The 13,831-nt window shown below is 40.8% G+C and overlaps 2 protein-coding genes across 2 annotated transcripts in view; one reads left to right on the top strand and one right to left on the bottom strand.

Moving 5' to 3' along the window:
* The first annotated feature begins 3,940 nt into the window (after positions 1-3,940).
* arpc5b (actin related protein 2/3 complex, subunit 5B) lies at positions 3,941-8,586 on the top strand. The gene is made up of 4 exons (XM_083887643.1): positions 3,941-4,186; positions 5,907-5,985; positions 6,186-6,362; positions 6,693-8,586. The coding sequence occupies exons 1-4, from the start codon at positions 4,044-4,046 to the stop codon at positions 6,753-6,755; spliced, it is 462 nt and encodes a 153-aa protein (XP_083743769.1). The 5' UTR covers positions 3,941-4,043; the 3' UTR covers positions 6,756-8,586.
* Positions 8,587-9,813: 1,227 nt separating this feature from the next.
* hmcn1 (hemicentin 1) overlaps positions 9,814-13,831 on the bottom strand; it is a gene marked incomplete at both ends in the record, with an annotated part of 84,621 nt that continues 80,603 nt past the window's right edge. Inside the window, 6 exons of the mRNA XM_083888370.1 lie at positions 9,814-10,180; positions 11,268-11,394; positions 11,524-11,643; positions 11,778-12,146; positions 13,206-13,334; positions 13,462-13,587. Of these exons, the coding sequence (XP_083744496.1) occupies positions 9,814-10,180; positions 11,268-11,394; positions 11,524-11,643; positions 11,778-12,146; positions 13,206-13,334; positions 13,462-13,587 (1,238 nt within the window). The remainder of the gene's footprint in view (positions 10,181-11,267; positions 11,395-11,523; positions 11,644-11,777; positions 12,147-13,205; positions 13,335-13,461; positions 13,588-13,831) is intronic.

Genomic DNA, 13,831 nt, shown 5'->3' with positions numbered 1-13,831 from the left:
ACTTATTTCCAGTGTGGTCCTCTACGGGAAAACAGGATAGCAACACATGATACAGATGCACAAAAGCTCCAACCAGCAACAATTGGCAATTTGCTCATTAACAACCCAACGGCTAAAATCATACGCGCCGCTGGCACGAACGCCTCCGGAGTGGAAGAAGCCACCCACAGCCTCTCCCGGAGTGGAGACCTGCTGCTGCAAAGCCGCACCCGTTAAACCATTACACTGCCCCGATGAAATCACTATTGCGGGGGTAATATTCCTCTCATGTGAGACCACTAATTATGTGCTCAGGATACTTCACTATGATCTTATAGTCCTTCCTCTCTGGCAAGGAAGCATCTGGCCCTGTGCCCTGCAGATTGACACTGACATTAAAAAAGCTGAGTACACAGACACTTAGACGTGCTGCGTTCTCATCTTATCTCTTCTACGGCCTCTATGGTGTGCACTGTACAGGAAATTCTGTCCTTGTTGAAAGTCACCGGGGCTTGTCGAATTACACATTCACGTGAGGGTCATGTATGCGCCTGTATCCTCAAACTTTGATGTGCTGAGTCACTGGCATAGCACAGAAGGGTTGGGGCACTCTCCACAAAGCCAACAATGAGGACACTCATGTCCAAGGCACGCAATATTGTGTGTTTATGTGTGTGTGTGTGTGTGTGTATGGGGGGGGGGGGGGGGGTTATGGGGATAAACGACACTCCTCAGTTTCACAACCAGCTTACTATTCTAATGCCTTACCATCCTCTGTGTTTATGTTGAGCTTTTCTGGTCTTGAAGATCAATCAAAGCGAGATCAATCATTCCCACCCAGTCACTCACTCACAGGAGCAATTTAAATAGAGAGGGAAGTCGAGTGCAGTGAGCAACACTTTCTCCCGTGCTGTAAATGATGTGTGTGTGTGTGTGTGTGTCAAGATGTGAGGTCCCCAGTGGAAAATACATTCATCTGCACTGTGGTTCCTCCTCCAAAGGCAGATGAATAACTTAAAACTGCCACTTTTGACAAAAGGCAGCAGTGATACATTACGTGACCTTTCAGAATAAAAAAGGTCAATGTGTGACGCTCATTGTGCGGCTTTGAAATGGACTCATGTATATAATATGGGTCTGTAGCAACACCAGGGAGTTGTGTGTGTGTGTCTGTGATAACATCACAGGAGCCAGTGTTTAAAATTAGCTCATAGTTTTGGTATGAAAATAAGGGAGGGTTGCCAAAAACGTTCAGCTTTTTCCCAAATGTATTGTCTGCCTCATTCAAGAAGAGAGAAGTGTGGGAGTTGGAAAGTGCACCTTGCCTCCTGCAAAGAAGGGGTGAGGGGTGGATTGCAGTTTCGTGTAACTCAGGAAAACCCTGGCATGTGGGATCACCAAAGAATTCCAGTCAAATAAATACTCACCCCACAGCAATAATAATAATGGTCAATAAGTGTGTGAGTCAGCACACACACAAACACACATACATTCACACAGTATTCATAGTGAGGACTCTCATAGACACAATGCATTTCCTACGCACTTACCCTAACCATCATAACTTAGTGTCTAACCCTAACCATAAAACCAGGGGGTGACAGAAAGTAAGGACCAGCCAAAATGTCCTCACTTTCCCAAAAAGTCCTCACTCCATTAGGTTTATATGTGTTTTTGGTCCTCAGATGCCCATACAAGAACACACACACACACACACACACACACACACACATACTGAGGACCACCATTTCCACTTTATAAATCAACACAATTACATATATCTACTTCATGAATGACATCTATAAAAAACTACTGAGTGCAGTACCATAAAATGTCTGCAGGTGGAGCCGGGTTTTTGTACCAAATTGAGGTCTTCTGTTAAAAAACAGAGTATAGCATGTTTACAACCTCAGGAAATGATTTCAATGAAAACAAAGTGAGGACCGGACAAAATGTCCTCACTTTGTAAAAATGACCTCACTTTGTTGGTTAAAAACCCTCACTGGTCCTCAATATGCCACAAGTACAAGAACATACACACACACACACACACACAAATGCACGCACGCACACACACACACGCGTTTTTGTACAGCGTTCTTAGAGACACTCACAGCCAAGAAGTATGTAATACCACCATACCCATCACAACTAAATGCTTTAGCCTAATCCTCAAACCAATTCTCAACCCTAAATAAAGGTGACAGAACGTGAGGACCAGCCAAAATATCCTCACTTTTACAAAATGACCTCACTTCCACAGGTTTATACGTTTTTTGATGGTCCTCCCAAATATATCCATACAAGAACTCACACACATTCTGGTTTCCATCACTTCAGAGGGCATTACATTGAGTTACATTAATTTACTGGAGACTTACTGACCTAACACCTAACCTTAACTTAACCTAACCTCATTCTAGCCATAACATGTCTTCAACTAAAAAAAAAAAAAGTGTAATTTACATTAAGGGGACTTAGTTGTTGTCCCCATAATGATGACAAGTCCCTGTAATGTGACTGTGATCAGATAGATTTAAGTACAGTAGTCCCCACATAATGAGTAATACCTGGACCACACACACACACATTTTTTTATAGATAGTCATACTGTAATACTTCGCCTGTAACCGTATCCATAACAACTTAATGCTTTAGCCTAACCATTAAAACTAGTCATAACACTTAGAAAGCCCTTAAAAGTTGTGCAGCTCAACCAAAATGTATTTACAAGGTCAACATGTCCTCACAAAGACAGACAAAATATGTCCTTACAGCCTACGGCAGACATGCTCACGCGTGCACACACACAGACGTAGTAATGGCTTATATTTTTACAATAAAACCCAGATTACATCACTGCCATTTAAACGTTATCAGGCTAAGTGTTTATTCAGTCATAGAGATGACTTAATGCACACTTAGTTACCACACGTGCGTGTGTGTGCGTGTGTGTGTGTGTGTGTGTGTGTGTGTGTGTGTGTGTGTGTGTGTGTGTGTGTGTGTGTGTGTGTGTGTGTGTGTGTGTGTGTGTGTGTGTGTGTGCACAGGTCTTGTTTAGTCTGTAACAAAAAACGTCTTCTTCATCCATATCTGGTACAATCTTCCGTCATTTGTCAAGCCCTCTAAATGCCTCCTGAACATTCTTCATCATTGTGAAACAATTTGCCCACTGAGTATGTTTAAATGTGTATGTGTAATATACACACACACACACACACACACACACACACACACACATATATACATACATTAGTTTATAAGTGGTTCTTTCACAGAAATTCACATAACAACAAGTTTAAATAGTAATGGTGAATAATAAAAGTACATCAAATCATAGTAATAAAATAATTTTTAAGATATTCGGAATATTGTCAGTCATATTTATCACAAACTTAACTTAACTTAGAATTCCAGTCAGTGACTGTCATGGACGTGGTGTTTGTGTTTTAGTTTAATTTGTTGTTTTAAATTGTGATGAAAAACAGTGAACAACTATATATAGTTGGCAATAAAAAAAAAAAAAGAAGAACTGCAAGATCAAGTCCATGGTCAATTTTCTGGGTGAAATGTCACGTGTTTAATGTATTTTATGTTTTTATTTATTTGCTTGTTTGTTTTTACATCTGTTCAGTTTTAATTATTATTATTATTTTTTTTTTTTCTTTGGTCAACTGCTGGTGTTTTTGAATGTGCTTCATAAATAAATACATAAGTATATTGGACTGGATTGGTGCTAATTTGGGGGGGATTAATAATAAATTCATACCTTCTACAGTTATTTCAAATGATGAAATGGTTTGCTCGCACTCATTTGTTAGCTGTGATTGCCCTCTAGTGGCCAAGGTGGTAACTTCAGCCTTCAGAAAGTGAGCTGCCGTTTTGATATTTACCACCATGGGGCGCTGTCGTGTTCACGGAGCCGCACACGACGACAGAGAGCAAAGGAGAGGAAGTGTGGAGCTGTCTGTCTGTGGTGCTGTGACAGCAGAGAAAAGAACGTCCACAACAAACAGCTACAGCCTCGTCCGTTTAAAAAAACAAACCCACAGACCTCCACAGACATGTCGGCGAACACCATGTCTGCCCGCTTCAGGCGAGTGGACGTGGACGAGTACGACGAGAACAAATTTGTGGACGAGGAGGACGGAGCGGAGAACCAGCTGGGTCCCGACGAAGCAGAAGTGGACTCCCTCATCAGGCAATATCCTTAACATGGTTAGCTGTTAGCACGTAACGCATTCGTACATATACGACATGCTTACAGAGAGAAAACAGCCACAGTTCAACGATGCGTAGGTTTCACGGCTACTGTATATCTATATTATTCATTGTGTATGTTCACAGTGTAGTCACTGTATTGGGCGTCCCTGCAGCTCGGCCTGTCTCTGTTCAGACCTGCCTGACAGTCACATTCCAGGGATTTCTGCTCCAAGTCACTGCAGGCTGTTCATGCACTGTACACACAATTAAATTAAATGTAAATGAACTTTATAGTGTTGTTATAACAGTGTCTTTTACTCTTTGTTTGTTTTAGTAAATATTGCATGTCTTGTTGTGGCAGAGACATAGCAATGGCTACAAATTTTAACTAGTTACCTTTTATTCATTAAAGTAATATAACATTATGAGCTTGTCAAACCAAACAGCCCCACCCACAAGAAAACTCTTGGGCAAAGTTCCTGAACATAACATATGTGATTATTCAAGTGTATTCTACCAAGTTTAGCAGTTTAAACATCTATCAAGACGTAAGGAAGAGAATTATATCAACATCAATGTTAATAGTAGTAATGCAATAATATATATATATATATATATATATATATATATATATATATATATATATATATATATATATATATATATATATATATGCTACAATTCAAGCTTTGTTGTTTTTCTATAAGAAGAATAGGATTTGGACGACAACGGCATTTAACAATTAAAAAGGACCTGAACAAATTGATAATAGTGAATTTCCTCAATCAGGATAAATTTAATGGACAAATCTGTAAATATGTTTCATTAGTGACTTGAAAATGCTGTCTAGCTCACCATCATACAGTCCCAGTGGTTTAAGTTATGTGCCTAAAGGGAGGGGGGGCTTGTATGTATCTGAGCATTTATGATGGTATTTAAGATTCTTGTTGTATTTAAGATCACTTTGAAATGTTCACTAACAATATGTATCCTCAGTAACATGGCCCAATATAACAGTAACAACAACATTAGTTTACTCAAGCTCTATTTTCTGACAAACCACAATAAGTTAGATTACAGACAGAAGGCTCTGCTCGTTTATGTGGAAGAAACTTTATTAAAAAAAATATTATAAAATATTGCAAATTTCCTACTCCACTGAGGGCTTGTGTTCTGATGTCTGTCATCAGCTGGTCCTGTGCTGTCAGTCTCATGGTCCTTATAAGGCATGAAAGTGTTCCACTTCCTCATTGAATGAGACGGAAACCTCCCACCCAGTACTGAGGAGCCGAAGGTTACACACGTTTTACACAAGTCTGACAGTTTCAACATTTACGCTGAAACAATTTATCATTTCTCCTTTTTGCTCTGCAAAGACGACCATACTTTTATCATATCTATAACAGACATTGTATCCTGCAAAGTTGCATGCCAAAGTTCATTTAAAACTCTATGAAGTAAGATGAGTTTTAGTTGCGTTAGAATTTTTGTCGCGCAAGCTCTTCTTTAGATCTCATCACAGTCTGTTTGCTGGGTTTGCAATTAAATGATTATTAATCAAATACAAATTAACCAACAAATATTTTCATAATCTTTTTTTATTAGCGGAAACAATTGAAGCATCCTTATCATTTTGAGGAAACACTGTTTCATCTTTAACACAACTTTAACATATTTATTTATTATATGAGCTGGTTGTCAGTGTTGTGCATCCTTAACGTCAGTCGCACAGGAAATCTGACGGAGGCTTTAAATGCAGTCCTGAAGAATCCACCAATCAACACAAAGAACCAGAATGCCAAGGTGGGTTTAATTTCTTGCAAACCTACATGAGTTGTATAGTAATCAATGGTCTCCATACACTTTTGTGATTGCTTAACTGTAATGTGCATCCTAAATTTAAGGACGCTTATTAATAACTTTGACAATCTGACTGAAACGGCAGTTATTATTTGCGTTCTCGGTCGTTATCCCGTTTCACTTGTCTTCCCTCTGTTCTCTAGGATCGTGCTGAGGGTCTGGTGGTGAGAGTCCTCAGTGCCTTTAAGAGCAGTGACATTGAGAAAGCGGTGCAGTCTCTGGATAAGAATGGTGTGGATCTGCTGATGAAATATATATACAAGGGCTTTGAGAGGCCGTCAGAAAATAGCAGCGCCGTCCTTCTGCAGTGGCACGAAAAGGTAAATATTTTCTTCATTACTTGGATGAATGAGTTTTATGGCTATCACTATATGTCATTCTCTGAGGATCTGATTACTTATCCACCAGATAAGTCGGAGCTCTGTTTCCCCAAATGTATCGTCTGTTAAATTAAAGCTACTGTCACATTATTTATGATGTTTATTCCAAAAAATATAATCCATAGGAGAAGAGTTTGTAGGGATTGAAGTTTAATCCACCAGAGTTTGTGAAGGATGCTTTAAAGTTTTTTTTAAACGTGTTGACAAAAAGTTACAAAGTAGAATGAGCGACCACAGACTCAATCTTCACACATCTTGTGTCTCCTCCAGGTTCTGGCCGCTGGTGGAGTGGGCAGCATCGTCAGGGTTCTAACAGCGAGGAAGACGGTGTGAAAGAGAAACTAAGGATCGGCTCACTCCACGTCGCTGACAGATAACAGGGGACGTGCTCCACTGTAGTGTTCTCACTGTATAATGTAAGAGATGGCATCGGGGCTAAAATGAAAAACGGAGTTTTAATCCAATGTGATCCTACTGTGATGTAAGCTAATGAGAGAAACATCTGGGTCACATTGCGTTAGACGCTGTTTTTCCTTGTTTCTCCCTATGCATGGTGGGTGCTACAGAAAGCTTCTCGCCTCATGTCTCTGTACCGCTTCCTTCATCTGTTTAATCCCCCTCCAAGTCCCAGTACAGTATGTGTCCAATATCAACACCCAGTGGGTCTCAATATCAATCTGTGGGGTCAAATCCTCACTGAAGCCTGATTTATACTCTGATATTTTGTCATGCAATATAATTGGTAGTTACCAACTCCATGTAGATGTTTGATCTTCATCTGTCGGACCAAAACATCTTCCTCCTATTGATTACTGTCTGTGTGGTTACACAGAGATGACTGAAATGTTTCACTGGAGCATGAATTAGAAAACATTTTAAACTGTAGTGTGTAACCAAGGTGTGTTACATTCACACGATTGTCAAATGAAGTTTACACAATGCAGATTAAGCCTCTCAGCTCCACACGACTCTGTGTTTCTCATCTGAGAAGACTTAAGACTTTGCAAACGTATCATCCATCTGCCTGCGTTTGCCAACCACAGCTGCTGCTGTTTCCTTCACCGCGCAGCTCCAATTATGTTACGCATGATTCAGTCTCTAGAACTCTACGTTAAAAGACAGATTCACAACACATAACTTACTGAATTACTGTAGAAACAGCATCAGGAGACTTCACCTCTTCTCTGTATTAATCCCACTTAACAATTCCTCACATCCTGTGTCTGACTCTCTGTGCTACTGTACAGGGTTTAATGTGGCTCTGCTACCACTCGTCATCGTTTATTCTGTACTGTCATCGCCCTTTCTAGGATTTTTTATTTTATTTTAACAGAAATCTAATCTTGGATTGTACATTTTCCTATTGTAAACCAAACTGAAATTCAAGGCATGCTGTAAAGGAGAGATGATTTAATGGCATTTATGGTTTGGTGTCTGGTGAGAGTGACTTTTCAATTCATTTGAAAAATATAGTTTGCATGATCCCCCCTTTTTGACCTTTTGGTTATTTTCTCAAGCATTTTGTACTTTGGTCTCTTTTGTACATCGTGTCTCTTCTGAGGGAAAATATGTGTTTTGTATTGGAAGTTGTTGAAATCCTTCACACACAGTATTTGTCTTTATACAGTTACAACTTACTACTTTTAATTCCCAAATATTTTATGAAGTGAGGAACATTTGGACAGTTGTGTCTGCCTTATCAGGAGGATTATGTCTGTTGCCAAAATTTTGCTTTCATGAAAATATTAGTTGCTCACATTGATGATTCAGTCACCCGTTTATATTTGAGGAAAAGTCTTAAATTAAAAAGTGAACATGAGTCCATTCTGTTACATTTAATGTAACCTAAATCTATGAGATATGCAGACAGATGTAATCAGTCACTGTGTGAAGGTGAATCACGGGTGTTGCTTTGTCAGCTTTGTGTTTTGCGTGTTGATATTCAGACGTGGGCGATCATGTTTGAATACTGTCATCAGTGATGATGATGCATCTGTACATCAGATACTTTTTTGCTGTCATGCAGTAACAGCAAGTTTGACATGACATGACAGAGAGAAGTCAGAGATGCGTGGAAGCTTCTCAAACTGATGTACAAACTGCCTTACTCAAATATTCCTTTTTTATGTCTGTGCTATTTTAACAGAAAAATAAAAAGTATGAATGCTGATTTAAAAAAAAACATAAACCTGCTTGTTTCGTGTTGTTTTGGATGTAGAATGATGAAGGGCCTTTATTTTACCAACTTCTGAAAGTAAAAGTAACAAACACTCTTAATATAAACCGATTGCTGCAGTATAAAATATCATAAGTAATATAATTTACTTTTCATGCTTATAAAGAATCATAGTTTGAGCCTGTGAGCCTCCTAGCATTTCACTTAAAGATGTTAACACCAATTTTCTTTTTTGCATTGATCAGGATATAAGTTTGATTTCTGCTTCTTGTTTTCTATTTTAGTCGATTTCCTCATATTACATCCTCATTTACGACACATACACTATAAATAATTGGTGCAAATTTAGGCTAATTCATTTTGAAGTAAAATGTTCAAGTCAAATCTCTGTTTTTGAAAGAAAAAGTGTCAAAAGAGTTTCCCAAAGTTTTGCACACATCGATAGTTTGAATCATTACATAATGATGTCACCAACATACAGCACATTAGACTTAAATTCAGTGTATATTCATTTATTACATTTTTATTACAAAATGGATAGATTAAGTAAAATACAGCAAAACACGAGAAAGGAAACGTATGTACAAGTCATAAAAAATAAAATACATCTTGGTATCAGCTACTGGGTGGATCATTATGGCACATGATGTACTGTAGGTATGATGCGCCGATACCTGAGGACGTACGATAGGACGACGGTCGATGACCATCAGTGAGCACCATATCTGACCGGTCACAGCTCCACTTGTGGTGACCAATTTACAGGAGGGATAAACACACGTGGGAACATGTTCAAGCACTTCCCAATAAGTTAATAATAGGTAGATGTAAATAAGAGATGAGCAAAACATTTCTTGAGGAGGGTTGAAGCGTACTCTCTGAGCCAGTGGTGGACGTTTGTGCTTTGAGGAGCAAAATCTTGTTTACCTTATAAATAAAATTTGAGCAAGACAAAATATTGAATGACAGTCCCGACAGACTGATGTGAGTTTTACAGGATTAAAGCTGAAGAATAGCCTGTTTGATCCCAGTCTCCTGTTAATCCCCTTTGGCTGTCACAGACCTCTCTCTCTCTCTCTCTCTCACACACTCTCAGAAATAGTCTTTTTTTCAGTCTGTTTTAATGATGCAGTCTCTTTTAACAGCCACACCACACTCACTCGCATCATGTTGCTGTTGTCAGCATTTCTCTGCCTCACATCGTTTAAAGTGCTCTCAGTAGGGGTAGGCGGAGACAGCGATGTAGACGATGAAGGTTGTCTGGTACTCGATGCCTCCGTCCTCGCTGAAGGAGAGGGCTCGGACCTTCATGCGGTACGTGTGGGGCTCTCTTAAGGCCCGCGTCGTGAACAGCACTCCCTTCAGGTTCTCGTCTCGCAGAGCAAACGGTAGCGTGACGTCCTCGTCCACCACTATGAACGTGGTCCTGGGGTGCATCACGCCATCCTGTGTGTAGGCCACCAGTCTGATCAGGTCCTGATTGGCTGCGATGCCGAAGGGAAGAGACAGCAGCTTGTACTCCAGCGCGTAAGGGCTCAGCGTGCACTCCAGGTCATTTGGTGGACAGTTCTTCAGACAGAACCTATATCACATAATTAATTTTAAATGAATATATAATATAACAATACAAAATATTCATGTAATGTATGGAAAATACATCATTATTTAATATAATTGTATAATTTCAGTGTCAGTTCCATCAAATCCTCCTCAAATAGACAAGGCTTTTATTTGTCATTATTTCAAAAACAGCCAACCAACATTTAGCAACTTGCAGCAGTGGGCATTTTCAAAATGTAATTTAATCACCCTGCTCCGGGCACTAGTCCGGGCACATCCGGTTGCTTACATTGAACTACAGAAGAAGAATAACGTCCGTTGTGGAGGTGTTTCACGAGCGACAGTGTCTTCTCACTCTGGGTCTGACTCCAGGTCAAAGTCATAAAAGGGACTGTGTTGGGGAGTCGTGAAGAAGCTATTTTTAAACATTGTTAAAACAATGTTTTGATAATGAGGAGCAGTGCATCCAACATTCCAGAGGGGGGAGCTGCGCTAATGAGAGCGGGTGTGCTGATTATGTCACTTCCGGGTATTGGCCAATCACAAGACAGCTGGGAAGGCTCTACGCTGGCTGGCCAATCACCACACACTCTGTCTTCTGGGGGTGAGATTTATGTATGAAATATCGCGGCTGAAGACAGCATCAGAAAAGAGAGATTTCTATCGGCTTGTTTACAGCAACTAGGAGGTTTTTGACCATAAAAACAAGTTAATGTATGGAAGTAGACCTCCACAACTAACATATATGTGCAACAGGACCACTCTATGTGAGCTTTAAAATAAACCTTTTTTATACACATTGTTGGTTAAGGCACCAGAAATAAGTGGATAAGTGGAGAGAGTTGTAAAATACATTTTACATCCGTTTGGTGCGAAGGTCATTGTAATTTTCTGAAGTTCTCAAGAAAGCGAGGGGTGACTGCTCTCTGCAGTCTCACCATTAGAGGTCACTAATCCATACACACTGGACCTTTAACACAATGGCTTCTTAAAACATGTGTTAGAGACTTAATCAGAGGTCCAAAATTATCCAAATATATAAACTACTCTACAGCTTTTATATTATGTTTCCCTAAATTAGTGCTGAGTGTGTTTGTGTGCAGGTTTACCCTGTGGCAGAATCCCTCTGGTAGTTTTGTGGACAGGGTGTGTCAATGCACTGGTAACTTCCTCTCATGTTGAAGCACATTTGGTTCGCTCCACACTGGATGTTCTGCTCCAGACACTCGTCGATATCTGTAGACGCAGCACACACACACAGGTTATTATCACAAAAGAAAAGCTCTGCAATGATACAGTTGGACACAGACCATACTTTAGTATGTTTAGGAAAAGTTAAATGATCATTATGATCTCGGCTCTCACCTTGACAGGTCTTGCTGTTGGTCATGAGGCGGTAACCGAGAGGACAGAGACACCTGTGGCTCCCTGGTGTGTTCATACACTCGTGCTGACAAGCATCCCTCACCTCACACTCATTGATGTCTGTTGGTGACACACACACACACACACACACACACACACACACACACACACACACACAGACACAGATGAACCCTCGAGCAGTCGTGAAGCACACCTCTCTCATCTCAGCCCTGCCTGTCCTCCTCCATATTTACCTATACATCGGCCACCCTGGGACTTAAACCCTTCATGACAACCAAGTGGGCCTTGCTGTGAGGAATGTGTGCCAATCGCTCTGCGGCTACGGCTCCTGTAGCGCCCCCTTGTGGCGGCTGCGTAGGAGTGGAAGCTCTGAGAGGCCAAGTTGTGGTAGAGCTGTTGGTAGGAGCTACGCTCAGAAGAGGACTGGGACGTGCGGTAGCCGAATGAGTAACTTTCATAGCTGGGCAGACGCTCCAGGCCAGCGCAGGATTTGCCATCACCGAGCAGGTGGCGCCCCGGCGGGCAGGTGCACTTGAAGCTGCCAGGAGTGTTGATGCACTGGTGGGCACAGGGCTGTGGAAGCCGCTCACACTCATTTACATCTGCCCTCAGCACAAAGAAAGACCAGCACCATGAAGAGAGTGGGGGAAAAGAAGAGTGCAAGGAGAAAAAGGTGTAAAAAAAATAAATAATGCAGAGGAGAAAAGGGGTCAAAGGAAAGTGTATGAAAAGAACAAATGAGGTGGTGCAGTTCAAGAAAATAGAGGAGAAAGATGAGGATGAAGGGAGGAAAAAGGGGATATGTTAGTCACCCCACTGTACAACAACAATACATGTTCATGTCTCTAAGACAGAAATGTATTGAAACTAGAGTATAAACACTGGAGAGAGACTGATAGTATGTCCTCTTTTATTAAACAAAAGAGATGGTTTGAAGAAAACAACTTCATGTGAAGAAATTCATTCTGGTACAAATCTCAACTCAGGTCAGATACTGTACACATTGACAAAGACAGACATCAATGTCCAGGGTTAATGATGTCACAGGGAAACATGGAAAACTTTGCCATTACAAAGCAACACCAGAAATTAGCCAAATTCTAAATTTAAATATAAAAGAAGTGAAAAAGAGTGAAAAGTGAGGAGATGGTGCTGGTCTTTCTATGGTCGCCGTGTTTTTCAGTGTCCCTCCCTAAAGGCCGTTCTTACCCTTTCTTACCCTTTTCTCTTACTCTTATCTGACAGCGAAGACAAGAATCAACCCAGAGTTTTAACACCATGCATTGCATCTCTGGAATAAAACAGTCTTTGATTATATATTGTTAGTTGTTAAGAAGCAGTTTGCAGTGCAACATTTTAGAGGTTAACAGTAAGCAAGTGAGCGACAGAGTCTAATGCCTGGAGGAGACTGAAGATGACATCAGAGTAATGACTTCAGAGTTTCAGCAGGAGTGAGTCACCCACAAAAAGCGGGTAAGTGTGCCGGCAGAAGCGAGAAAGCTGGTGAAAAGTGCAGGCAGCAGTGTTTCCAACTGCTCAGCATGAGCTTTGCAAAGTGTCCTCAACTTAAAATAAGACTGTTACCTGCCTAATCAATATTAAAGAAGCTCCTTTAATGTCATGAGATACTATCTTATTGGTTGGCAGTGACATGTACATACCGAGGCAAGGCCGTCCAACTCCCTGAGATCTGTAGCCACGTGGACAAGTGCAGTGGTAGCTTCCTCTGGTGTTCTCACAAATCTGGTTGTATCTGCACTGATGTGTGCCATCTCTGCACTCGTCAATGTCTGAAACAACAACAACACACATCAGACAAAGACACAGTCACTCAATATAACTCCAGCTACAGTAATGCAGCGGGAAACACTAAAATCTGCTGTGCTGTTTCATTATCGTCTTGTGCTGCACACTCACCCACACATGTCCCGTTGGCACCCTTGGTCAATCCGTTGGGACACAGGTCAATGCAGGTGTAACCACCCCGCGTGTTTTTACACTGTTGATCTGAACGACAAACCCTCTGTCTGCACTCGTTTATATCTGAGGGGAAAATAGATCAGAACGATTACATATAAATAAAAGAAAAGAAACACATGGCAGGTTACAGGTATGCTCCCAATGACCTGGAGGTGCGATGGGCGCCATATATTATGTCAGGAAACAATATAATAGCAAATAGCATTAGATTGGAAAGGGGGGGGGGGGGTGTATAGAGCCACTACGGCTTCCTTAATTAAATAAAGCATTAGAATGACTAACTAAACCACCGCTGCCAAGTCTCAAA

The sequence above is a fragment of the Microchirus variegatus genome, assembly GCF_963457635.1.
Source record: "Microchirus variegatus genome assembly, chromosome: 4".
NCBI lineage: Eukaryota > Metazoa > Chordata > Actinopteri > Pleuronectiformes > Soleidae > Microchirus > Microchirus variegatus.
This window is presented reverse-complemented; position numbering and strand designations above follow the sequence as displayed.